We start from the raw sequence: 26,483 nt of genomic DNA on the forward strand, positions 1-26,483 counted from the left end.
CTGTTTTATTGCATTCATGGCAATTCTTTTTTTTTCTTCTTCTTTTTTTTAATACATAAGGGGTAAAAATAAAGATCATCTGCGCCCAACAGTCCTTCTTTATAATTCAGAGGCTGTGACAGCTGAGCGGCCACATCTCTTTGGATGACAATACAGAGAAAAATCACTTAAGTGAAACACTCTGCAGCGGGACGGAAAAAGAAAAAGGTTTTATCGAGTGAGATACAAGACAGAGGTGGAACAGCGACGGCCTGTCGTGGAAGTAAATGCGTTTTTAATCTGGAAAAAATCCTCATCTGGCCCTCATGCATTATATAAGACGGGGTGAAGCCATCATATTAAACTTTGGGGAGAGAACACACTCCGTTCGCCCGAGTGTTCATATCCTGTGTGTTTGTGTCTCCTTACAGACGAAACACTGGATCCTGATGATAAACGATCAGAAAAGGCCAAGTCAACAAAGGAAAGGAAATTAAAAACGTGAAGGATTGGAAAGTATTTATTGTAACACTTGTAACGGGATGTGAAACGGTGCGGTGGGAGACCTGGCCACTCAGCCGTAACACAAAAGTCTGGAAAACTGTAATACTGTGCGAACGTAAATATCATCCTCACATTTCTGAGAACATTTTTAGTGAGTTACCGATGAACCAGCGGACCCTACTCTTTTACAGGCGACAGTGATTTCATTTGAATAGTTTACTCGCATGGAACCGAGCTCATGTTTAATTATGAGTCACACACACACACACACTTTCTCTTCTTTTACAAGGAAGCGCTGAAGGCTTTCTCGTGTGCCTTTATGCACGCTTGTAATCCATCTCTTTTTCCACCTTGTAGGTCAGTGGCATTAGTGGCACTCTAACCTGACGTGCAGTGAGTTAATCTTTGAGTCCAATTAACCCCATGTCATCAAAGTATTCCAGGAATCAGTAAAAGCCTTCATTAACCTAAATGGCGTCGGCATTAGACGACTCCGACTGGAGGTCCGTTTGTTTTTGTCTCATGTGCTGTGGGTTTAAATCCAAACCTAATTAAAGAAACAAGGATCGCTGCTGGTAACCCGGAGGTGAACAAGCACACGTCATTAAAATGATCAATAGTTTTTAAATCGCCGTTTCTGTCCGGCCTTTTTTCAGCACCAGCAATTTCAAATATTACAGCGACGCAAGTGTCGACCGCCGTCTGAATAATAATGATGGTCTTTCCGCGCAAAAGCGTTACATAAACAGGCCTGGGCATGTTTTCAAACGGGGCACTGATGTGAGGGCTCGGCCAGACCGGCCGGGCTCTGTGATCGGTCGGGGTCAGCAGAGGAGGAGACGCCAACAAAGAGACAGAGGGAGAGGACAACGCATAGACGGTGTGTAGGAGTTAATGCAACAGAGCAAAGCCTTGTCGCACAGTGATCTGTTTGTAATCAGCTTCACATGTTGGAGCAGAGACGGAGCGGCACACAGCCTCCATTGTTGAAGGCAAACAGGTTTGGGAGGATGAAGGCAAAGGGCAAGAGTCCAGTGCAGATACGCTCTCTGCTGGAGAGCTGCAGCTGCTCCATTGAAGACTAAGGAGCGCGGAGAGGTTTGGGACTCTCCGGCAGCAGCTGCTAACAGCTTCTTCAGCAGGTGCTTTGGCTTAATTATCAGGATAGAGATGCCAGCAGCTCGTTTCCCCCCTTTTTTCCTCCAGGAACGTGGGAGAAGCAGGCGCAGAACATGGGGCCGATTGTACAACAACATGTCTGCCACCAATTAAAATTCAAGCGCTGATTGTGCCACATCCTGAGGAAGGGGAGAATCGATGGGACGTGATGAGGAGGTGTTTTGAGGGGATAAATAGACAGAAGTGGCTGACAATCATTCATCGGAATGACAAGACAGATGCAGAAATGGGCAGATGTTGCAATGTGGCCAATATTATGGCTTCAGATGCCTCAGCCATGGTTACCAGTCAGTACTTTCTTGCTGCAGCTGTTGGTACATTACATCGTGTGGAACTCCTCACTCTAATGTTTAGGTGACCGATGCCCTGACATGAATGAATGAATGAATGGACTATAATTATATATGTTGGTGCTTTAACTAATTTGTCAATAATGGACCTTGAAGATTCATTGGAGATGTGAGCTAATCCTTTTTTGTTATTGTGCATTTTGTTTCGTTTGTTTAGGGAAACAATTTGTTCCCAACTAAAGTGTTAACATGAGAAAAATCCACAACAACTAGAAGTGAAAACTCAAGACAAATCAGCACGTTAAGAAGTGAATGTGAAAGTTATGAGTGAGGGAAAAAGTGAAGTCCTGCTGCTTGTGCTTCATTTTTTATTCATTTTGTTTTCTCGCAGAACTTGATGTTGGTCAGCACTGATGCCTCCCAGCGGGAAGGTCCGGGTTGTGAGTTTTCTCCGGGTACTCCAGTTTCCGCCTCCAAAGATTTTAGGCTAACTGGTGACCCTGAATTGACCCTAGAGTGCGTTAGCCCTGCGATAAACTGGCGATCTGTCCAGGGTGTACCCCACTTCTCACACGATGACAGTTGGGATAGACTCCAGAAACCCCCGCAATCCTAGTGAGGACAAGCCGTAGTAGAAGATGAGATGAGAACTTGTTGTACATCTTATACTGTCACAGTTGGACAGTTTGAGGTAGGGACGCACCAAAATGACATCAGAGATCTACTGGCAATGGAGGCTGACTGTCAGATCACCTCATGGCGCATGTGTCTAGACCAAAACCTTGCACTTGAACACATGCCACAGCCTCCAGCCGACGCCCAGCTAGCACACATGTTCTGCACCTGCGTGAAAGCAAACAACTCTTCCTGGAAACCAGAGGAGCTACTAGTAAGGCTGGGAAGCAAGAAAGAGCAACAAACTAACTGTGGCACCTCACAGCACACACTTCAGTCTGCAGTAAATCAACTGAAAATATACACCGACCAGGCATTACATTATGACCACCTGCCTTACAACACTGTGTTGTTAGTGGGGTGCATCCCACAACAACAACACAAGTTCTGTTTTTCATGTTTTTTTTAGTTGTTCCGAAAGCTTGTGTGTGTGTCTGTGTCAGGCTGCATCCTGCTGCCATGCAGTGTCATTGCTATAGGGCGGGGGTGTTTGCTCTGGTCCATGTGGGTGTTACATGTCTAAGTAACATCCACATGAATGCCAGGTCCAAAGGTTTCCCAGCAGATCACTGAACTGTCACATGATGCTCAACGTTATTTATTCCTCCTGTCAGTGGTTTTAATGTTGTGGCTGATCGGCCTATGTGTATCTGAACGTGTGCCTTTAAAAGTTTTTGTTTACTTTTGTCATTTCCGATTTCCTTCTTGTGCACTGGTTCCCTGAGCTGACCAGAGAGTCGCTGATGTAACACTATGAATCAGCAGAAAAACAGTCGCCCAACCACAGGCAACACTGTGAGGCACCACCAGAAAAGCCACAGATGCTCACCAATGGCCCGACGCCAGAAATCAGCCAAACATCGACCCTGTGTGCCGTGCTCTGCAGACCATAAAACCTTGTGAGACTTTTCAACACGAACGCCGACTAGAGCCCATCTGTTCACTGACCTGCATTAAACTCCTGAACTCCAAGAAGTCACATTTCTTCCATTAGTCTGTTGCTAATTTTCTGGAATATTTAATTTAACATTTAAACCTCTGCTTAAGCTAATCACATTCTCCTCTAAATAAAAAAATAAAAATAAATAAATTAAATTAAATGATACATGAAAAGACCAGTGACTCTTTGGCATTTAATTTAAATTCATTTTAACTGAAAATAATGCATTTTTAATTATGGAGCGCAGAATACGATAACCAGACGTGACCAGAGAATCACAGCGAAAGTCAGTGGATAATTTTGACTTTTTTATTTATTTTTTTACTTCCTACACAGCACTACAAACCCGCACTATTAATAAAATTTTGATTTATCACCTGTCAATGTAAATAAAGCTGCAGAGTGGCGGGGAAAACGTCTGACCCAACACTTACCAAATGGAGCACAATGTGTGGGGACCGGGGAGAAACAGTGAATACGTTTTACTGAATCAAACTTTATTTATAATTAGTTTCCACCTATTGATCAGAGTCCATTTAATTAGGCGCCGTTATCCTTCACTCTCTGCCATCACTGATACGGGGGATTAAGTGCTGACAAAGCATCTGAGTGATGCTTGGAGCCCACGCGGTAACCACTTACACACCACTCAGTCAATGAGGCTTGGGATTTGCGGCAAAGCCACGAGTCCAGTGAGAAACTGTATTTACTAAGTGAAGTCCTTGACCAAGGTCAGGATTTACCATAGACTTTAAAAAAAAAAAAAAAAAGAGCAGTTAAGTGTATGCTACGTCCAAGGTGGGAGCTGTCCATCAGAAGCGTCTCCACGTCTTTGATTTGTAAACACTCTTTGTAGTTTAAACCAGAAGCTGTATCCTCCACAGCAGGAGCAGAGAGACAACTGAGCATCTCAATCCCATTGTGAAAAAAACAACAACAAAAAAAAACAAACAGAAAAAAAAAGCCTATCAACCGTTTCTGTGGCAACAGCGTGCTTCTGCTGCTGTGTTTATGATACGTCTCCTCCCACCTCTTATCCCTGAGCTCCTCCCCTCAGTGGATGACAAAAAAAATCCCCTTTTTAATCAGCAGTGACACAGCCTGACCCAGATTGCGTCAAGAAGACTGGCTCGGCATCGTGAGCTCCGCAGACTCTGCAGGGAGCCGTGACGATGAGATGAAAAGGTGAAACGGGCATTTTCGGGCCAAATCAATAGGTGTGATCAGGCAGGATGCTACACGGAACACCTTTCAGGCTACTGAGCTAATTCTCTGAGGATGCAGATGGTAACCCGGCACAGAAAAACAAAACAACAAAACAAACAAAAAAAATCAAACGTGTTCTTGTCAATAGCCAGAAGCTGCAGCATACGGTTCAGAAAGCTCTGATGATACGGCCTGAGGTTTCATATCTGTCACCCGTTTCGACAGAGCGCTGCCCTATTTACTGACCAAACTCCCATTTTTTCCCCTCAATCCCCTGATGCTCCAACCGGCAGATCAAAGATTCACCAGACCAGAAAAGTTGTCCATCATCTGCGGAACAGTAAAAACAATCCTAAAAGGGTCAAACTCTCCGCACTTGCACTGCGAGCTCACTCGAGGCGGCGTGATTAACGACTCCTAATGACGCAACAGGCAGCCGTGAGCGATGCCACCTCAACGTAAATTATTGGAATCATCACTCAGGTACCCCCCGCCGAGTCAATGCAGCTGAGTCACCGCATCGTTGTGTCTTTTATTTCGCCCACTGCGCTGTAAAGGGCGCGAGGTACGGCATGGCACGGCCGTGTGGTGAATACAAATAATACTGTATATGTCTGATGTCTGTACGTAAGCAGAAGTTGAACCTAAAAACATCAGCATTTGAGCTGATCGTGAAGTGAAGTTGCTTAACTGATAAATATGACGAAACGGCACATTTCTACTCACCGACTACTCATTAAACTGAATGATAATTGTTAATCTTTGTTCCTGTTTTTCACAATGATTCATTGTAACAGCAGTAACCACAAACAACTAAAATGTCACAAAAAATGCCTCTGCGACACTGAATAATTTCTACACTGCAGCAACAAGATGAAAAGGCAAATCTACCCAAAAACCGGTTTCTATCTTAACAGATCAGTGTTGCTCCTGTGTGTTTTTCTGCCACTGCTTGTCAAAACCAAAAGCACACAGGGATTTGCGTGATACTCTAGTTGTTTATATATGACCTGAGCGGCCAGACAGACAACAGAGATGACCGGACAGACTGTAGCGACACATGCGATGGCACAATTACGGCCCCGCTGCAAAAACCATCCCACAAAAACAGCAGACTGACAGAGGGAGGCGATTCACATGAGAGAGGTCCGTCTGAGGCTACGCTCCGCGGCCTGACTGAACAGCAGGAACCGGGAAAATTAACCTTGCACCGAGTTAGCTCCGATCTGATGTTAATTTAACCAGATCTGCACATAAACTTTAATCAGCCCTCATCATCTGATGCTGCTCCCGATAAATCTCACATTATTAACAGTGGACAAATTCGCTCGGTATGTTATGCCTCATCACTGCTCGGGACTGAGAGACGACCTCATTAGACACGAGGAAGAACAGCAGACCTGCATCAATTAACTCCTTCTGCTCAAATTTAATGAACCTTTCACTTGGGGCAAGTTCCTAATCAATCACGGCGACTTCCAATTAACCAAAAGGGGAGCTCTGTGAAGTCTGCAGTCTCCCTCTGCTCAGCAGTATGTCAGCTTTCTTCTTCTATTTTACATGATGTGATACTCAAGAGTGTTTGGGGATAATTAGTGATTAGCTCCGAGACAACATGTTGTTGACTGGTTAGATACAAGATAATCTCCTGTTCACTGCCCCCTCTCCCCCCTGGGACCAGACTGACAGTAACTGAGCAGGGGGGTGGTCCTCGCGTACAGGCCTCCAGCTCAGTGCAGAAAGCTCTGGGTCACTCAGCTCATAGCACAGCAGACAGTTGCATCCTGCCACACAGGCCCACACAGTTCATTACAGCGGTGCAGAGGAGCAGCGCCGGGGTTGAAGGTTTGCTGCAACGCCATTTATCATCTTGAGATAAACCAAACTGGTGTTGCTAGGCAAACGCAGCATGCAGCTTATGGCAGGGACGGAAAAACCCATTTAGAATCTAATCCTTCAAGATGACATTAACATGCGCTGAGTTTAAGTAGCTTATATAAACGCCCTGCTGCAGCAACTGTTTGGAGTCGCAGCGTTTTAGCAGGAATGTTGACAAGTCTCTCGAGGATCCCTCCGAGACCTTTGTCACTGCAACTATTGCGTTCCGTTTCCCTGACAATACCCCGGCTAAAATTACTCCCGCAGAGCTCAAACGAACATGAAATGACGAAATATAGCACAAGAAAATAAGCCGGACGTGCCAGTTTGACAAAAGATACGGCAACTGTGGAAAACAGCAAAAAAAAAAAAAAAACAGGAGTTTTTTTGGACTCTCCCGACGGAGGCCTGTTTCCATCCGGCATGCAAATAAAAACAGACCATCATGGTTTTGCGTAGCTCCTAGTTTGGTAGTTTGCCTCGGCAGAAGAGAGACAGAGACAGAGACAGAGACAGAGAGGGAGGCTTAGAGCACATGCCTGCTGCAGTCGCTCAGTGTTTACCAATACAAGTCAGAGGCATTTCACACTCGTTAGCTCTTTCATATTTTGTGCTGACCGCTTTCTGTTACTGAACCTGTAAAATCCATGTGAAATGTGTTTTTAATAGTGGTCTTAAAAATGAGGACCACTGCATTTAGTAGCTAAACAGCACGACTGTAAGAGGTATGTTATGAGTCGTTTAATGTGCTACAGCTAGCCGCATAGCAAATAGCTAGGTCAATAGCTTGGACATCAGCATGTTAGCAAGCGGACGTAGCATTTAGCTTAATATATATTATCTTGTAGTGTTGTTAGTACGGGTGGTTGTCGTCATTAGTCATACTATCCCAAATGTCAGCATATGGCACATAACTTAGCAGTAACAGTAACAGAAATAGCAAAACACACTTTTATTTAGTTGCAAAGATGCTAAACATGAAGCTACATTTGGCAGCTGCTTTAATAAGCTTAGCATTTAACTCAGAACATGAATCCTGGCTCTGTCCAAAGCTAACGAAACAACCATTACACACGCTGCTGTCAAATGGGGTCGCTATCACAACAAACCTTCACATGAACGGCGCCATCTTGTGGTATCTACAACCTTGTAAGTGGCAGCAGAGTTAGCGGATGCCAAGTTAATATACTGCAATTTTAAGTGTGAGGGAAACGCTGCTATTCCCACGGCCTCGTGCTCTCATTAGGCCTTTGAGTTGTCTACGTAATCCAGTCATTAGCTTACTAAGCGTTAGCCTCAGTGGCCTCGCAGCGGTGTTCTCACGACCTAAGGCTGATGTTAGCATTTTGTGCGCACGACTTTCCAAGTACAACTGATACTGAGCACAGTTCAGACTTAAAACCTCTTTGTTACAATGTCGGCACCGCTTTATTACAGTTTGAAAAACTGTAAATTTGAATCTGTGCAAATACTTGCCATATTTATTATGCATGAACCACGTTTAAAGGGTTAGGGTTAGATGCCATACGCTCAGTCTACTCATATATGTGCTATACTGCAGGCGCTATACATTACATTATAGTTTAATGAGGAAACTCTGGGAAGCCTAAAAGCTTCTCAAACCTAGGGAGGAAGTTGAGTGACAGGTTTGTGGAGTACAGAACACAACGTTGGCTCTAAACTCTTCTATGTGTGTCCTCGACAGTATATTTATGCAGGCGGGGGTCCTGTGGGAAGAGACAGAATTAGCAGTGGATAGTGAAAGGTCATAGAGCAGTGGGAATGGAGATCCTGTTGACGCAATCTGTCCAATCATATTTGTTTCCGTTGGCCAGCAATGAGTGCCTACGTCTAGACTTGGAAATCAAAACAATATCGTCCAAAAAAAAAAAAAAAAATTTACATATACGTGTTGATGTTTGACTTTGAACGTTTGGCAGTGAGATTCGAGCTGGTTTCTTGAGACCACTCAAGTGCTTCCTTTAAAAAAGAACATTTAACAATACAGGCTCCAAAAATTGTAAACAATAGACGGTGGACACGTCTGAACCACACAAAAAGCGATACAAAGAGTCAGAGGAGACATTGCTCCCGTGTGTTTTACGGCAAAGCGGCAGTAAGGCATGCCGGCTGCAGCACACTCGCATTAAAGCAGTAAAAGCAGCCAGTCGGAGCCTCTGGAGGAGTTGTTTTTCACAGGCCTGTGTGGTATGCGTGTGCGTCCCGGCCCACTCAGACCCACCTCATGGCTGGCTGGTTGGCATTCCTGCCTCACTCTGTAATTATGGCTCTCCTCCAGGCCTCTCTGCTATGCTCTCCCTGCACCGCCGCACTGTTACAGGCCTGCACGGGGCCTCCTCCTAAGCCGTCCACTTTTCACCTATCTGTTTATCTCAGCGTCTAATTTTAACAATAACTCATCACTGGGAAAAAATGTGCGCAAGGCAACAGTTGTGCTTTTCGCGCCGCTCACGCCGGGCGTCGCGTACCATCAATCATGGTTAACCGTGACGTTTTTAACCCCGAGCTGAACTTGCAGCTCTGTGATATGTCGAAATAGCTGAAGGGAATTAATTAATACAGGAAATCTACCATGCTCCAAAACCTGAAGGTGTGGAAGAGTGGCGACAGGCTTGACGCGCGGCGCATGTTGACGCACAGCTTTCGCGCTCTCAAGGTGTTTCCCTCTCTTACGTATGTGTTAACGGTTTCTTCACAGCAATTGAAAATTCCCCGTCGAAACTTGCCTGAACCTCTCGGCAGAAATGAAACAACCCCCAGAGACGGCGCAGAGGTAACGAAAAACAAATATTTTTTTGAGATAATCCCGAAGTGTCAAATGACTTCATGATGTTATCGTGAAAACTCAAATGTGAAACTGAAGGCAAAGACAAATCCAACAGAACCTGTTCATAAACCTGCAGGAAATACGTTTTTGACAGCCGCAACAAATAGTTCCCAAGAAAACTTGGTGTCGACGCTAACGCAATGCTAATGCTGACGTAAACTGACGGATAATCAAAATGCGCTACAGTATATGAAGGGAAATCACTCAGAATTTCAGACAATCTGCACCATTCATGCAGCTGAGGGCGCATGACGTGCCCGCAAGCAGAAGGATTAGGACGATCAGCTGAGCACGACTCAATACCACATTGTTCCCCGCTGCTCACCGCTTGTTTTTTCCTCCAACTCTCCTTGCAGCTTATCAGACGAGGACAGAACCAAATCCACCCCCCTCCCTCCCCCCCAACCACCACCACCACCGTCACCCCCCCCCCACACCTCTCCCTTACGCTATGCCAAACTTCAATCATCCACAGTCCACCTCCCACCGTAAACCGCTAACAAGCTGCTACACAGCGGTGCGAAAATGTCAGAGCCGCTTGTTGTACTTCGTCGGGATCTTTATTGTTTCAGACGGAGCTCGGGGTGCTTTTCTGCGAAAACAGCTCGTGTTCGAGACAAATAAACACAAAGGAGCGGCAATTAAGAAAATCAGCTTTGGGGCCGAGAGATTACAAGAGCACACTGCTGCCTTTGTTTTCGCGGGTCACATCTGTATTTGGGTGACAAAAGGCTGCCACACAGCATGAAGGGTGTGTGCCAGCCTGAACTCATCCTACATTCAGGCCCTCATTGTCTCTGCGCCACACTGATAACAAACATCACGCACCATGCGGACACATCGCCTCCACTCTATCAAAGGCCGATGTGGCCGTCTGGACAACAAATTACAGGCACGGTCAAAACAAGGAAAGATACTATTACGTGGATTTGTGGCTGTGGCTTCACAGGTGAGAGAAAAAAACGTGGAAACATTAGCCTCTGAAAGTCAAAAGAATCACTTATACCAGTAATATTTTTTTATGGCACATGCTGAGCAGCAGCCGGTAAGATTGATAAATGATTTGCCTAAAGGTCAAACAAAGGTATCTCGTATGCCATAACGCCACCTGTCCAAACTGCCAAACTGCTGATACACTTCCATTTTAGTTATTATTAAACTAAATGTAAATCAGGAAGGTTTGAGGCTATGACAGGTGGATTTCATTCGCATTCAGTCAACGCTCGGCAAAGTATTAAAGCAGCCTTCTGTAAACCAAAGTATACGTATCCCAGCAAATGCATAAACAGCCACTGTGGATGCAGAATTTTGCACGGAAAGCACTTCGAACGCACCCCGAAAACCCCCACATCAGCAGCATCTCGGCTTAAAGAGACGGGCTGAGCAAAGCAGGCGCGTTTCACCCGCATCTGGCCTCTTTGGCTCTTAAACCGCAGGAAATGGAGATTAAAAAAAAAGCAAGACCAAGACTTGCTCACCTGGCGGGCACGTGAAAGGGCCCGATGGACGTCGGAACAAAGAGACAAAGCGTGCAGCGGAAGAGCACACATGTACGCCGTGTTGACTCGAGCTACGCAAACATTGCCCCTGATGGCGACGAACAAACACCATTTTCCGCTGGACCAGTTTTGGCTGCCTTGGGAAATAAGCGTTTTGGCACAAATAGGTTTTTAATTTCCAGTGTAATAATCATCTGTATCCTGCACTTTAACTGTGACTTCATCAACCAAAACATCCTTGTAATTGCATCTTACATAACCCATGTGTCTTCCGGACGTGTTTTTGGCTCACCTATATAGAGGGAAGAGTCTTTCTTCTTCACGTGATCGTCGATATAAGAAACTCCCAGGGGCTGCACCGGCGTCGCTCCGATCCCCAGCAGGACCTGGGCCCCGATCAGCAGCAGGTACATCATGTTGGTGTTGGCCCTGTTGGCGCACACGAGGTCCTCGGCCTGTTGGGCCTCCCTGCCGGTGGTGTTGGAGCAAACGTCCCGGCCCGCGTCGGTCCTCCACATCTCCCCTATCTCGTACTGGTTCGTCAGAAACTCCGGCAGGGCGGAGAGGAGGGCGCCGAGCGCCATGACGATGCCCCCGCAGCCGATCAGCCGGGGGCGGTGAGCTTTCGCCCCGAAGTAGCTGACGAACAGGATCAGCGCCAGGTTGCCTATCTCGAAGCTGCTGGCTATCACTCCGACGTCGGCGCTCTGCAGGTTGAACCGCCGCTCCAGGGTCGTCAGCACGCTCACCTGAAATCGACGGGACAGACGAGTTAAGCCGGGATCAACAGGGTGAAAGACATGACATACATGATGATTTCAAACAAAATGCACAGGAAAACTCAACAGAGGGAAGATCAGTGCACCTATGATGTATAGATATATACACCCACCTAGACCAGACCAGGCACCCCCACCCCATAGTAATGAGGACAGTTGTGAGGACACCCTCAGAAGGCCCACGGCCATTCTCTGATGAGTCACAGCTAAACAATATTCGGCCATAATGTTATGGCTGATTGCTGTATAGAGATCTTATACAGATAAGACAGAGACCTAGAAATACCAGGTGTTAATGTAAAGGGAAGATCCTCAGATAACTTTAGTGGGTGCACAGGGGTCGTGTATTTGATTCTTGCAGACGAGCCTCTGGACAGATCATGCGTGTTTTCATCATCATCATCATCCTCGGCCACGCTCTTTTTCCACTGGAATAACTAGCTGTTCAGATGTTCCACACATGCGGCTCCTCCCTACCCACAGTCCTCCCGTCTCTGATGCGCGGCAACGCTCGCTCCCGCGGCTCGACGGCTCATAACAAACGTCTATGTTCCGCCAGCTGTCATCCGCAAAGGAGTCAGAAACCTACCAGTAACTTCTAACTGAAGCAAAACGCAGCAGAGTGCTTGTAAACGCTAAGTTAGTTTGAGGTTTGCCAGATGTGATGCGGAAACACCGCAAAGTCACGTTCTTTGTCAGGATATACAAACGGAGACGATGAGATTTTGTTAAATCACGATGGCCTTGCTGGAAAGTGGAGCACGCAGGGCACGTTTGCTTGTGATTTGTGGGAACGGTCCCTCGGCTCCCTCAGATGTGAGCCACTGTGTCGCATTTGAACAGTGAAAAATGCTATTTATAAATTTGGCACAAACTGTCCTTGAAAGGGCACTGCAATTTTCCGTTTCCCAACTGGTCTGTGTTCAAAGGTTTTGACTGAGCTCTAAAAAAAGAGAGGGATCCCACCAACACAAACATCCTTCTCTCAACTGAGGGTTTTTATTGCAGCACCAGCCAACGTGAGGTTCTGTGCAGCCGGGAGCATTTATTTATTTATTTTTTTCTCTCATTTATTGCCCAATTATGGTAATTTAATATAAAACAGCTGATTTAGATTGACCTTTGCGGAGCTGAGAGACTTGTGATTTCAGGTCAAATGTGCAACCGGCTCTTTCATTTTCAAATTTACAAATACAGCCTACATGCATCGTTTAAAGCGGTTGAAAACCAAAAGTTTAAAACAAACACGACCTGACTGACGACATGTCAATCACGTTGGTCCGACGTTAAGGGCTGGGAAGCACCAAGCTGTAGATTTTCCATTGGCGGACCCCATGTTACTCACATTTCAGCTGATGCGACATGTTAAATCGGCAGAAAGAGTCGATCAGCGATTCAGCTTAGAGAACCAGTGCACGGGGAGAAAAAAGTAAACAAAACGACAAAGCCCACAGGGCGCAAACAGAAGGATTTTCATCTAATCTGAGTATTCAATCACACAAATATTTTCCTAACAACACGATCACCTAGAATGACTGGGCTGCAGACTACGTAAGCCAGCTCTGTTTCTCGTTCTCGTTCTCCCTGGCTTCACTGACTCCCAGCTCATTTTCTTTCATGCAAATGCTGGCGCCGAACGCAGGTGTCTGCCGGTGGCGCTCAAGTGCGACTCTCTGGTCCAGACTAAAGCGACGTGAGGCGACAGCCACCCTTCCTTTCCTGTAGTGTTTTGACTTTTGACATCCGTTAGTACACGTGCGTAGACGTGTGGTCTCGCGACGACTAGCGGCGTCTGAACACGGACGGGTGACATCCTGAAAAAGACCTATGAATGACCGCCTCTCCTTTAACAGGAGAAGAAACTTCCTTTGTCACGTCCTCTCACTTCTTCTTTCTTTTGAATTTGAGGAAGTGAGAGAACCGCAAAATCATCCTCACTGCTCAACGCGTCTGTTTTGTCCTGTGCTGTGTATTTTTCATTAAGGTTAATAATAAAACTCTTCAACAAATTGTATCGCAGGACAGGTTAAAGAAGAAATAAACATATAAAAATTAACAGCAAAATGGATTTAGTTGACAGTAATTCACTACAGTTAGAATATAATGTCGTATATAATGTACTGAGCCCCACAGTGTTATTATATTATTATCATAAATTACATGATGGTATTATTTTTCTTCCTCTGTCGCACGCAACTCCCATCAACATAACGATTTTACTTTATTCTTAGACTGTGACAGAAACGTAACCCTTCTACTGAATTATCTAAACTCTGTCCTCATATAGACAAGACCTAATGCACAGCTGCTGAGTATACCGTCACTGTCAACAAAAGAAATATAATATTTATACATCCGAGAGTCTATTTGAGTGTCATGTGAGTTTAACGTTGACGAGTGACAGCGGGTCAGTCTCGCAGCTGCTCTCCACTGCATCGACTCCATCGCCGCACATCCCCGAAGTTCGGCGGATGGAAAACTTCTGAATGAGTCATGACGCTTCTGCTCCACGGGCGGCTTTTTCTCACAAATGCGATCACACCATGCGCCAAATATACGCCCGGCCGGCTCCGCCCAGCTGGGATTTGATCCCAACATTGTCTCATCCGGCTCTTAAGAGATCATGCCAAGCTCCAGCAACCTGTTGACACTACGGCTTGAGCCGCACACGGGCGTCAACACAGCAGCGGGGGGAATGAGGCAATTATCCAATCAGATCCATTGCTGCCACAGAAAGCCTGAGCGTATGTGACTGGCAGCTTCTGCAGCGGAAAGAAAACACTGCGCACGAGTCTCGTCCGCAGGTCGAACATGTTTGCGCTACTCCACCCTGACTTAAACAGGCCGCCTTCCAGGAGGATTAAAACCGGCGTAATTATATAGGAAAAACTGAGTGGAAAACACACTGGTTAGAGGTCCCAACTCAGGCTGTGGAAAAGCTCAACCTGTTGCACGGCAACAAAACAAACCTCATCGCGCTGTGTGACATCCCATAACTTAACAAGAGGAGACGGTCTTGTCTGAGGACACGGAGTCCCAACTTCCACAGAGTTTTGTCAGGACATACTGACAAATAAAATAAAAATAAAAAAAACCCTCCTCACATCGGACCTTTACTTCAGCACATTAAGATTCAGTACTGAATGTGCTGAGAAGGTGCTATGTGTGGCTGCTGTTTATAAGTGGGGCTGGGGCTATTTAGAATAATTTCCACCGTGTTTTATGAGGTGTAACTTACTGAAAGTTGGCCAAAGGTTAGCTAAAGTTACTGCTACTGCACTAAAAAAATGCTTTTTTTAACAGTTGCGTTAGTTATTTGTGTCTTAAGATGCTACATGCACAGTCTTAAGCCACGTGTATGTAACCTTTTCATGACTTTTTACAACATTTCTGAGCTCATGGCTTTTATCGGAACATTAATTTCTTGCTGTCTCTTAAATTTTTAGCAACGTAGATTTTGCAAAAACAGATCACTTAGCTCACAGATCCCACGGTTTACATAATTCAAGACATTTCTCACAGTCTGTCATAAACATTTACAACTTCCTTGGTGGTGATGACCGGATGTCAGGTGAGAAACACACGAAATCAAGAAGAGAGCATTTCTCATTGTTTTGATTTATCATTTGACAACGCAGCAAGAAAATGATCTAACAGTGATGTTTAATAAATACTATCTCACCTAAAACGTATATTCAAATTAAAGCTACAGAAGTTGAACACTCAGGTAAGAGTTCGGGTTTCTTCCTCCTTCCGACAGACGCCTCAGTTTGTACTGGTCTGAGGAGCTACGAGAAACACACTTCAGGTGTTGGCTGCACTTTGTAGCTCAAGCTCCGAAGTGACGGATTTGGTTGTTGTCAGAGCGGCCTTTACGATAACTAACCCATCTTAGGTCCTCGTGTGCTGCACACTCGAGCTTCCCTGGGATTAACATATATATCATCCAGAGCTGCAAATTAAAATCGGCTCGAACGAACGGCAGAAAGGTGGCGGCCAGGAGCAGCACCGCTGCCTCGTTTCGTAGAAACAGAAACGACAAAATACGCGCAAGTATAGTTTTTAATGTGGTAAACTAAGACAGCTTCAGCAAATCTACAAATATTCACATAGGCTGTTCACATATTATGCTGCCAAGCCATGAAACTTGGTCAGGGCATTAGTGATCTCCTGGCTTCTGTAACGTTCCCTGACAATGATGAAAGATTTATGTCCATTAGAGTTGAAATGACTGGTCCATAAATCCATTAATAAAAAACAACAAAAACAAATGGCAGTCGATTAATCGATTACCACAGTGTGGGGAAATGCTTCCATTAATCCGGTTGCATCCACTCATGTACGTTTTTCTACTTCTCTTGAGTCTTATTTTTATTACCTATTTGAATTGTGTTATTGGAATATTAACTCTGTATTCAAATTGACATCCCAACGCATTATCATAATCATCATAATGGCTGGTTTCACTTACACTTAAATCACCCAAGTGATTTCTGAAAGATCTGCTAACTCTGATGTGCATCTGTGATTCTGGTTTCACTGTTCTGCCGTCGAGCCGCTAAATCAGGACACGCCGCATGTTGCTGAATGTCTTGTCCAGTAAGCAGCTCACGGAAAGAAAGAGGGCCATGATAGCTGAGTTTTGCCGCTTCGCTGGCAGTAAACACTCTTAAGTACTTTCATCCAATTAGAGATACCACTGTAGCTCATGCAGGTCGTCACCAGTTCATCAGGCTCTCTCTGAGCCAAGTTCCTAATGTCCTCTCCCTGCGGATAAAGTCCATGTAAATCATCCCCGCTGGACTCACGGACAGGAGCAGGACGAAGAAGCCACGCATGTTTATCTAAGTAAATGATTCCAAACCTCGCCTCAGTCTGCGGGTTTATGGCACGCTCGCTGAACGGACAGGTGTTCAAAACGAACGTGCCATAAAAGGCAACTGCAATTCCCGTTTTATCAGAACCAGTGGAGGTGAACATCCTCTTTTTTTTCCTTTTTTTTTTTTTATCATGAATGACTCAGAGTGGCACCACTGTGCTCCTTCGCTGTTCTGAACCGCAGGATGCCTGATACTCAGCAGGTCCACCAACAAGAAAGATAAGATGTTCCACTCCAAATATGGCCACGGCATCTAGGGTTTAGTCTATTAATTGGGAGCGGGCTGAGGAAATCAGTGAGATTCTTGGAGAATAAACATGGCTAATGTCGAAACTAAACGTTCTCAGCGCTGGCCTGAGGCTGCCGAGCTCCTCCGGGATGCTTTGAGGAACATTTTGGTGCACTTCAGGGGGCTTTGGTTCACAAATTCTATATTGGGAGTTCCCATGTGGTTTCAAATGTTTCTGTGACACTAATAAAGAAAAATTACTTTCTAAAGTTTTAATAGTTTGAGGCATTTAAATACCTCTTTTTGTGATAGTAGTCTGATCTCTTGTTGTAAAAGTGAAAGAGGGAGTAAAACCGAAAATGACATTTCGATGACATTTTGGGTCAAATCAGCTAATTACTGCCTTTCTGAACACGTTAGGAATGTTATTATTATTCATAGGAAGCAGAGCTTTAAACCCACGCCTTAGGCAACTGCTGCTTGGTTGGATAAAATGTCCCCCTGCAGTTAGTTGTGTTGCATTATAGATAAATTAGACATAATGACAAACAAGCAGCCGGCAATTTTCTGACAATAAAAAAAACAACAATGAACAGCAGCGTGGAATCTGTCCTGCAGGCTGTACTTCACTGAGCAGGAGCCAGGTTTCTCTGTCCTGTCATTACTCTGCTGCATGTTTTTTAATCTAACTCGTGCAGAGCAGCAGAGACCCCCAAACACAAACCCACTTAACACACGACCCGCAGCAGCGGGGTCCCAGTCCACAGTAACAGCGAGGGGGCTTGTGTTGCACTCACCAGGTATGCTCCGACGGTGCCCTGTGCCAACATGAGAGCGCATTCTGATATCAAGAATATCTTGATATTTGAGAAGCACGAGGGGCTCTTGCGGAGGCCGTCCCCCTCCAGCATGTCCCCTCCGCTCCGGTCCGAGTCGCGGTGCTTCTTCACCTGCATCCTACTGCTACGTTTACCCACACAGCACTCGCGAGAGACTGAACGCTGGCAGGAGGGACGAGCGCAGGAAGACGCCGCCGGCAGGTACAGTGTTTCGACTTCCCCCAGAAGGCTACATTCGCTCCGGCGCTGCTCGCCGCTGTTTCTCCTGAGCCGAACAACAGTTCTCTTTCATCTGACAGGCCAACGTTACGAAACGCACATCCAAACTCCGCGGGGCTCCGTCGCTCGTCTGCGCCTAAACATTGCCTCCCCGACGACGCGCAGGAACATGTGAACTCCCCGTAGGTGTTAGCGAAGGCACAAGTGAAGCACGGGCGCGCACATTTCTGCCGAATCGCATGCTTGCGCCGCGGTGGCGTCTTCGTGGGTTTTTCGTGACAGGTGAAGCTCCCGCTCGGCGGCTTCTTTTTTTTCCTCCTCCTAACTCCGGCCACTCCGGTCTGTCATAGTCCTCCACGCACAGCGACTGCTCCGTGTGTCTCTGCGCTCCCACCTCTCTCTACTACTCTCCTCCTCTGTAAGCACATGCACGGCCCTAGAGGCGCTGTGTAGCAGCATCACAACTCTGACTCTGAACTTGCCTCTGACTTTGAAAAAAACAGAATCACTGTAGTAGGTCCAACAGTATGTATTTCTATGGTGTTTCACGTAAAGTTTTCAATTTTTTTGTGTTTACGGTGCCAAATAGTAACTCCACCCACATAGGGGCTGCGAATAAGGATTGATAAAAGACAGATCCGAGGCAATCGGATAAATGAATTAGTATATTATTTAGACTTTTACGGAATAAAAGATATTTTTAAGGCCGCCCGTCTTTTCCAGAGAGATGCAGGACTTTACGAACAACAGAAGTGGAGCAAACCCCAACAGTTAAGCTTAAGTCTACAACAGGGGATCTGAGACCCCTACAGGTCCGGGGTGGTACTGCAGGGCGGTCGCAAAATATTTGGCTGATTAGACATTTTTTTATATATTTTTTTATATATATCTTTAAATACACATTAACATGAATCCAATATATTTTAGTAAAGGAAGTGGAGGTAAAGTAAATGGAGAGGATCTGAGACCCCTACAGGTCCGGGGTGGTACTGCAGGAGGGGGCGCAAAATCTTTGGTTGATTAAATTTTTTTGTTTATATATCTTTAAATACACATTAACATGAATATTTTAGTAAAGGAAGTGGACGTAAAGTAAATGGAGGCGTTATCTTTCAGTCACCATCCTACTGTTGCACATGTTTGAAATTACAAAAATAATAATATTTGAACCTGTGTAGTATTTCAATAACTTAAAATTTTGATAGTGTTGTATATTTATAAATAGCACTAGGCCACGTTTAATCTTAATCTCGCCATCATTGCGGGGGTCCTTGGCCTGAAAAAGTGGTGGTGGTGTGCAATCTTGGCATAGTGGCCAAAACATATAATTACGGTACACATTCACCACTCTGAAGATAGATAGTTCCTGCTGTTTGACTCATCCATTTGTTCGCAGTGGTGTACTGTACAATTGGGGCAGTGGGCTGCAGCCTCAAGTAAATGGCGCCCTGGGAGCAAATTAAGTGTTAGGTGCTCGGTCAAGGCAACACAACCATAGACGGAGCCTGAGGCAATTTGTTTCTTCTGTTCTGAATGAAGTTATTTATTTTGAACATCTGTGGGCGTTGCTCATCTGAGACTCTAGATGACGAAGATCTGTTGGTAACACACATAAATATGTATCTCTGGGCGGTGCTATGTTATTAGAGGAACAAACACACACACCACCCAGGTAATTCTGAACAAATATCAGGTGAGTGCAAGTTGAGCATCTCTGAAGTGGAAGTAACCAGTTTATGCTCATGTTCAGACAACAGTAGCATTCAAGGCTGACACCTCTGAACTGTGATCCAAGAAGTAATCCGTAACCTTTCTATAAAACTGAAACGGACTGTCTTGACAATTTTGTACAGAATAACACAGAACATGTTCGCACTAGATAGTGCTTGGCAGACTCTGTTGCTGTTGGACAGAGCCACAGCATTCAAGTCTGAATGCTAAGCTAAACCAATTGCCAACTTCTGACTATTCACACGTACGTGGTATCAGTCTTCTCATCCAACTCGTTGCAACTAATTCTTCTACAAAATTCTCAGCTCTCAAAATATCTTTGTCACAAATAAAATCTATTGCTGGAACGGTGACGTAACCAGCTAATCCTTGCATATTTCTCTTTTACAACTTTGCATGCATATGTATTCATGCAGCAGGAGGTGTGATGTTTGCACATGGTTCCAGCATTTATTATTGGATTACCGTGTTGACAGCATGTCTGGAATGAGGTATTGCAGTGGCGGTGATGTAATACAACCACATAATGTGATGGTGATGAGTTGAAACCCAACAGGATGGTAAACAAATGTTGTGTAAAAGGCTGTGGGGCTTTTCTGCACAGCTGTGAGGACGTTTCAGGACGCAGCAGCAGCAGCAGCAGCAGCGCAGGGACGTGGAAAGGTCAAGGAGATGAGCTGATGAACTGTGAAATAGGATTTTTGAAACAAACTAAATAGCCAGCATTTTATTAGGTTATGATTAGACATAGAAAATGTTCTTACTTTTATTTGTTTATTTATTTATGAGCTTTTTTTTTACTGTTGGTTCGCAAAACAAAAAAAATAACTGAACATTTAACTCTTGGAAACTGAATGTATTTAAAGCTTTACCTGTAACACATTCAACTGCATTGTTTAAACGTGACCCACAGTTCCACAACAAAGAGGACCTGAAACTGCCTCTGTCTCACTTCTTTATGGACCAACGCGGAGCCACAGCACAATGAAAACTATAAATGACCAGTGCCAGTTTTAAATGTCGCCTGTGATTCAGCTCAGCCCCCTCATCCTCAGACCGAGCTCTGGCAGGTGTCCAAAGCGAAGCGATCATGAATCGTAGACGCTCCTGACCAGCACACAAACACCATTCCTTCCCACACTCCTCCTGCAAGTTGCTTCCTACGTTCAGCCTGCCGGGGAAGAAGAGCAGAAAGTAGACTGACACCTGCGGTGTCAGAACTGAGACAGGTGTGTAAATACTCAGAGCTGAACGAATGGCGTTGTGAGAAATGTAAATCACACGTACAGAAAGGCCACATGTTAGTTTCAGAAGTAAAGATCTGAAAGGTTCTCAGGATCGTTGAAGGCTTTGAACACCACAGAATAACACGAGGTGACCCAGATCCTCAAATATTTTACAGATTAGTTTTAATTGAAAAATTAAATCACACAGTTTCTATCTTATTTGTTACACTGGTCAGATTTATTATTATAATTAGAGGTAATACTGAAACCGAAAGAGAGAGTTAAACCAGGACATGGGAAACAGGAAGGATGGGAGGGGATTCTTGGCCTTAAAATTACATTTTGACTCAGCTAATTACTGCCTCCCTAAGATTCAGATAAGATTATTCTACTATTAAGTCTATCAGAGTCATGGTTTGTTGGGGGAGCGGAGCCAGCAAAGAGGACGTCAGCAGGATCGACGAGCTGATTGGAAAGGCTGGACACGTTATTGGCAGTGAGTCGGAGACGTCTCTGTCGCTGAGGGACAGGAGGACGCTGGATTAACATCTCTCCATCGTAGACAATCCTTCACTTCTCTGGACTATAGAAGGTCAGAGGACCTCAGGATATCATTCATACCATACAGAAACAGTTGAACGGATAACTCCATCTTATTCATGTCAATGCTCCTACATCCCAATTACTGCATCTTTTTTTATCCTATGTACATAATTTATATTTATTTCTGTCTCTATTTCTTGTTGTAGAAATTTTGTGCATTTTTTTCTTATACTATTATATATATATATATATATTTTTTTTTTATTAATTAATATTATTTTTTGCACCTATTTTTCTTTCTACTTGTGTTTTTTTTTCCCTTTATTTTTTCTTTTTGTTTTGATTCATGTGCAACTAAGAGACTGTGACCAAGCAGTTCCCCTTGTGGATCCATAAAGTCTGTGTAACTCTAACCGCTTCATGGCTTGTTAAATAAAATATTTTAGCTTGAGGGGGGACGCTTTAAAGACAAGTCGGATATAATGGCAGACATGCGGCTGGTTATTTTCCTCACAAAAGAAGCGAATAACGGCCCGCGGCCTCAAATCTGTCCTGTTGTTTACTGAGGAGGCAGGTTTCTGTTTCTCGTCAATGCTCCGCTGTATGTTTTTAATCTGAAACATGCAGAGCGGCAACAGACATGGGGCGTGATGAGGCAGCTGTGGATTAGTGCTTGTGGCTGGAGGAGTCGTTCCAGCTCCTTCCATGTTTGCAGACTGAGGTGCCTACGGCAAATACCTCCAAACTGGTCCCTGTCTGCTGCACGTGTCAACCCACAGATCAGTGTCAGAGTCAGAGAGTCATTACATTACCACTTCCTGCCCAAAAAGGAAAGCCCGAACATGTATACTCTTATGTTTACCATTCGGTTCACATTAATTTTGTTTGTTGAAGAGTACTTTTTTTGTTGTTGTTAAGCACTGATCTTAAAAACTGTTCTTATTTTCACCCCTTTAATTATCTTGTGATCTTTTAGATTTATATTGACTCAGGATTGGCCCAGTCTTCAGTTATTGTTGTGTGACCTTTGGACGTCCACCGTCTTAAAAAGCCACATCAGAAATCTGCTTTTTTCGATTTGTCTTTTTGATTCATTGAAGATCATTTATATTTCATTGAAGTTCATTTATAGAAGTAATGTTCTGCACTTGTGCTGAAAAAAAGATGGGTGGGAAAAACTGTTGATGTTCACAATAAAACATACCGAGATGATTCAGATCAGTATTAACAGCTGGCTTGCGGAGTTAGATCCTCTTCTTGCAGCTGTGTGTGTGTGTGTGTTTGTGTGCGCGCTTTCATAAAAGTGTCAGCGCGTCTGTGCACCACTGTTTACATACAGTGGACGTGCAGGGACATGAGTCAGGTAGTAACAGGCAGAGGGTGGAGACGGATCGGCCCCGTGCCAGGAATGTATGAATGGAAAAGCCTGCAGAGTATTGTTCCCCGTACTAAAACAGCTTCTATTTATAGGATTTGGAGAAGGGTGTACTGTGGAAAAGAGGCCCAACCCATCGGCTGGGAGACACTGGGAAAATTGGAGAAGTCTGAGAAATGACAGGGGACTATAAACAATACTGGACTGTAACGTTTCCTGTTTGAGAAGTGCATGCCTGTGCTACCTGTTATTTTACAATGTTTACCAGATGAAAAGGAAAAGTTGCTAAAAAAAACAAAAAACGTGTAGCTGTCTTCGACTTCTTGATTTTTTTTATTATGGTTTATTATGTAGAGAGATCGTCGTGATTGACATCCGATGTTAAACAGCAAAATAGCTGAACATTTACTCACACGCTATTTAATTGGGAGGGATAAAAAAAACACAATAGGAGTTAAACATTTAGTGTGACGCAGCCGGTCTGGTAGCACGCCACAGGGATTTCATTATTGCACGTGTTTTCGACCCAAAGAGAACAAATACCTGCACACGCGACTCTATAGTCTCAGAAACAATCGGAGCAGTTACGTGGTGTTTTGTTCTTAACACTTGGCCTTTTGAAGGGATTTCAGCAGACGCGACAGTGGAATCTAAACATGTGGCGTCTCCGGCTCGAGACTCAGATGTTGTGTATTTCTGCGCCGCTGTTACTCCTCTGTTCATCGCCCGGAAAAAATCCTGCACAGATGATTTGATTGATCCAGTAGATCTTTTCCGGAGCTTTAACCAGTTGTCAACCGAGTGACTCCAGACCAAAATCCCCATATAGCATAAAATAAAGGATGTGTATTTTTATTTTATTTGCACATGGCAATGAATGTGCTTCATTATTAAGCCTCAGCCACAACATTAAAACCAGTGACAGGAGAAGTGAACTGCTGGGAAACTTCTGAACCTGACGTTCATGTGTATGTTACTTAGACATGTACCACCCACCCAGACCAGACCAGACACCCCCACCCCGTAGCAATGACGCTCCTTGATGGCAGCAGGATGTAGCCTGACACACACACACAAAAGTGGGTTAGGAACAACTAAAAGAAACAAGAAAAACACTCGATCCCAAACTGATCAAGTATATGTGGAATCCAGTGGAACAAGCCTGATCCCCAGAGGCCCCTCCCCTCAACCCAGAGGACACAAAGGTCCCCAATAACAACAATCTGTTACCAGACACCACACAACACCCTCGGGAGACCCAAGTCTATTCTGTGATGAGTCACAACTGTTTTAGAGACACAAGGAAGACCTATATGATATTAGGTGCATGGACGTACGGATTTGTGACTAAACCTGTTTATTAAAGTTTTCTCCCCAGATGTTTTAGTTGTGTCTGATCTCTTTTTGACACGTCAGTTCCTATTTTCAGCCCAAATCAGGAATCTGAACATCTCATGCCTTTCACATAATGTTCGCAGCATGAGCAGTCTGTGGAAACTCTGACTGGGACACAGATTGGGCTTGTAATTTTTTTTTTCTTTGTAATTGTTTCCTTCATGCACAGTATTTTTCCTCCTATGTGGGATGAGCCATAAAACATGACTTTCACACAGCAACGCCGTCTCCAACGTTTCACGGTTTGCTGCACTCTTTTGTCCCACACAGGTTTTCACCTCCAGTAAAAAAAAAGACGGGACAGTCTCTGTTTGTCTGTTACTGTCTCTGTTACCCGCCGCTGTCAGAAGTAGTTTTTGTCTCTGTGTTATGACTGTAGCCTCAAACATTAATTCAGCCACGATATAAACACCGTCAGCTCTCTGTTGTTATTTGGCTCAGTGCTCACTCAAGACCGAACCAAAGAGTTGTGCGTTAGTTTAACTCAAAAAGTCAAACAGTCGTTCGTTTTTATCTGTCATTGGATCTCTGAAAATGTTCAGCCTTTCTCTTACGCCTCTCCGGTTGCTATGGAAACCGTTCCTGTAGGATATGGGCAGCAGGCACAGTGCGGAGGGACTCGGTGCTGATGCCGTGAACTTATCAGCAGATTAATTGGAGATGAGATGTGACTTGTAGTAAAACACAGCAATAGTTATGGGTAAATGTTGATGCAGAGTCCAGCAGCGTTCTCCTCTTACAACTTGAACATTTGTTGGCAGTATTTTAGGTGGAATTGGTTGTGTTATAAGAAACTGATTCCATCAGGATGACCGGTGTAGACGTAGTCTGCAGAATACATAAAGATGTGAAATAATAAAATTATTAATGACACTTAGCTTAGCAGTTAGCCTGGTGTAGCATTAAAGGGGAGAAAAATGCTACGCTGGGGCTGTCCAAAACACAAAACACTAAATACCACAACTAGCTTCTCCAAAACTCACTAATAATAATATTCTTGTTGATTTAAAAATGAAAAGTATTTGTGAAGTTACATGCTTTAACTATGTCTAGGCGAGTTTAGCAACATAACGTCCTGTCAGAATTGTGAGGTCGCCATTGTTAATTTGCACTTTAGGTTTTGTAAGATGCAAATAAACACAATATAGCATCTTAATTAGTGAGCTAGTGACATGCTGTAGACGGCTTCATGACAGAGCCAGGCTAGTTTTTCCTTGTCAAAATTATTAATGACACTTAGCCTAGCAGTTAGCTTGGTGTAGATTTAAAGGGGAGAAAAACGCTACTCTGGGGCTGTCCAAAACACAAAACACTAAATACCACAACTAGCTCCTCTAAAACTCACTAATAACAATCTCTTGTTGGTTTAAAAATCAAAAGTTAAGTTTTTATTTGTGGAGTTACAAGCTCTAACATCATATCTTAGCGAGTTTAGCAACATAACGTCCTGTCAGAATCGTGAGATTGCCATTGTTAATTCGCATTTTAAGTTTTGTAAGATGCATCTTAATTAGTTAGCTAGTGACTTGCTATAGGCAGCTTCATGACAAAGCCAGGCTAGTTTTTCCTTGTCAAAATTATTAATTAAGTTAGCTTGGTGTAGCATTAAACAGGAGAAAAGCACTACTCTGGTGCTGTATAAAGCACTAAATATCCCAACTAGCTCCTCTAAAACTCACTAATAATAATTTTTTTGTTGGTTTAAAAATGTAAAGTTAAGTTTTTATTTGTGAAGTTACATGCTCTGAGGTCGCCATTGTTAATTTGCATTTTAGGTTCTGTAAGATTCAAATAAACACAATATAGCATCTTAATTAGTTAGCTAGTGACATGCTGTAGACGGCTTCATGACGGAGCCAGGCTGGTTTTCCCCTTCTTTTTGTTAAGTTTACTGGTGCCTGCCTCCTGTACTTAACCCATATTAAGAAATGTTTCCAAAAATTGAAAACTATTTGATTACAGCATCATCTGTGTTTCATAAGTGCAGACTACTAGCTTCAAGTCAAGGAGTTGGACAAACATATCTCATTAATTGTTTAGGAAATACAACATTTTTATTCAGTTGCTCTTTTTTTGCATGTAATGACGACCTGAAGTCTCGAACCCATGAAAAACAAATGAGTTTCGTACTTTGTGATGCTTTCCTTCACTGCGGTTGCCTTCAGTTGTGTTTTTTTTTTTTACGTTCAGCCAGAGAAATGCATGCTTGATCAGGCTGAAATCAGCTGACTGACACAGCCACTGCAGACTTTCCCAGACAGTACAAACAC

At 44.2% G+C, this 26,483-nt stretch overlaps 1 protein-coding gene across 1 annotated transcript in view; it reads right to left on the reverse strand.

Annotated features, from left to right (window-relative positions):
* slco3a1a (solute carrier organic anion transporter family member 3A1a) overlaps window positions 1-18,385 on the reverse strand; it is a 34,670-nt gene extending 16,285 nt beyond the window's left edge. The window contains exons 1-2 of the mRNA XM_047596129.1: window positions 17,683-18,385; window positions 11,291-11,747 (exon numbers count right to left, since the gene is read on the reverse strand). Of these exons, the coding sequence (XP_047452085.1) occupies window positions 11,291-11,747; window positions 17,683-17,841 (616 nt within the window). The 5' untranslated portion in view covers window positions 17,842-18,385. The remainder of the gene's footprint in view (window positions 1-11,290; window positions 11,748-17,682) is intronic.
* Between the last annotated feature and the right edge of the window lie 8,098 nt (window positions 18,386-26,483).

Source organism: Mugil cephalus, chromosome 10, assembly GCF_022458985.1.
Source record: "Mugil cephalus isolate CIBA_MC_2020 chromosome 10, CIBA_Mcephalus_1.1, whole genome shotgun sequence".
In the NCBI taxonomy this organism is placed as follows: Eukaryota; Metazoa; Chordata; class Actinopteri; order Mugiliformes; family Mugilidae; genus Mugil; species Mugil cephalus.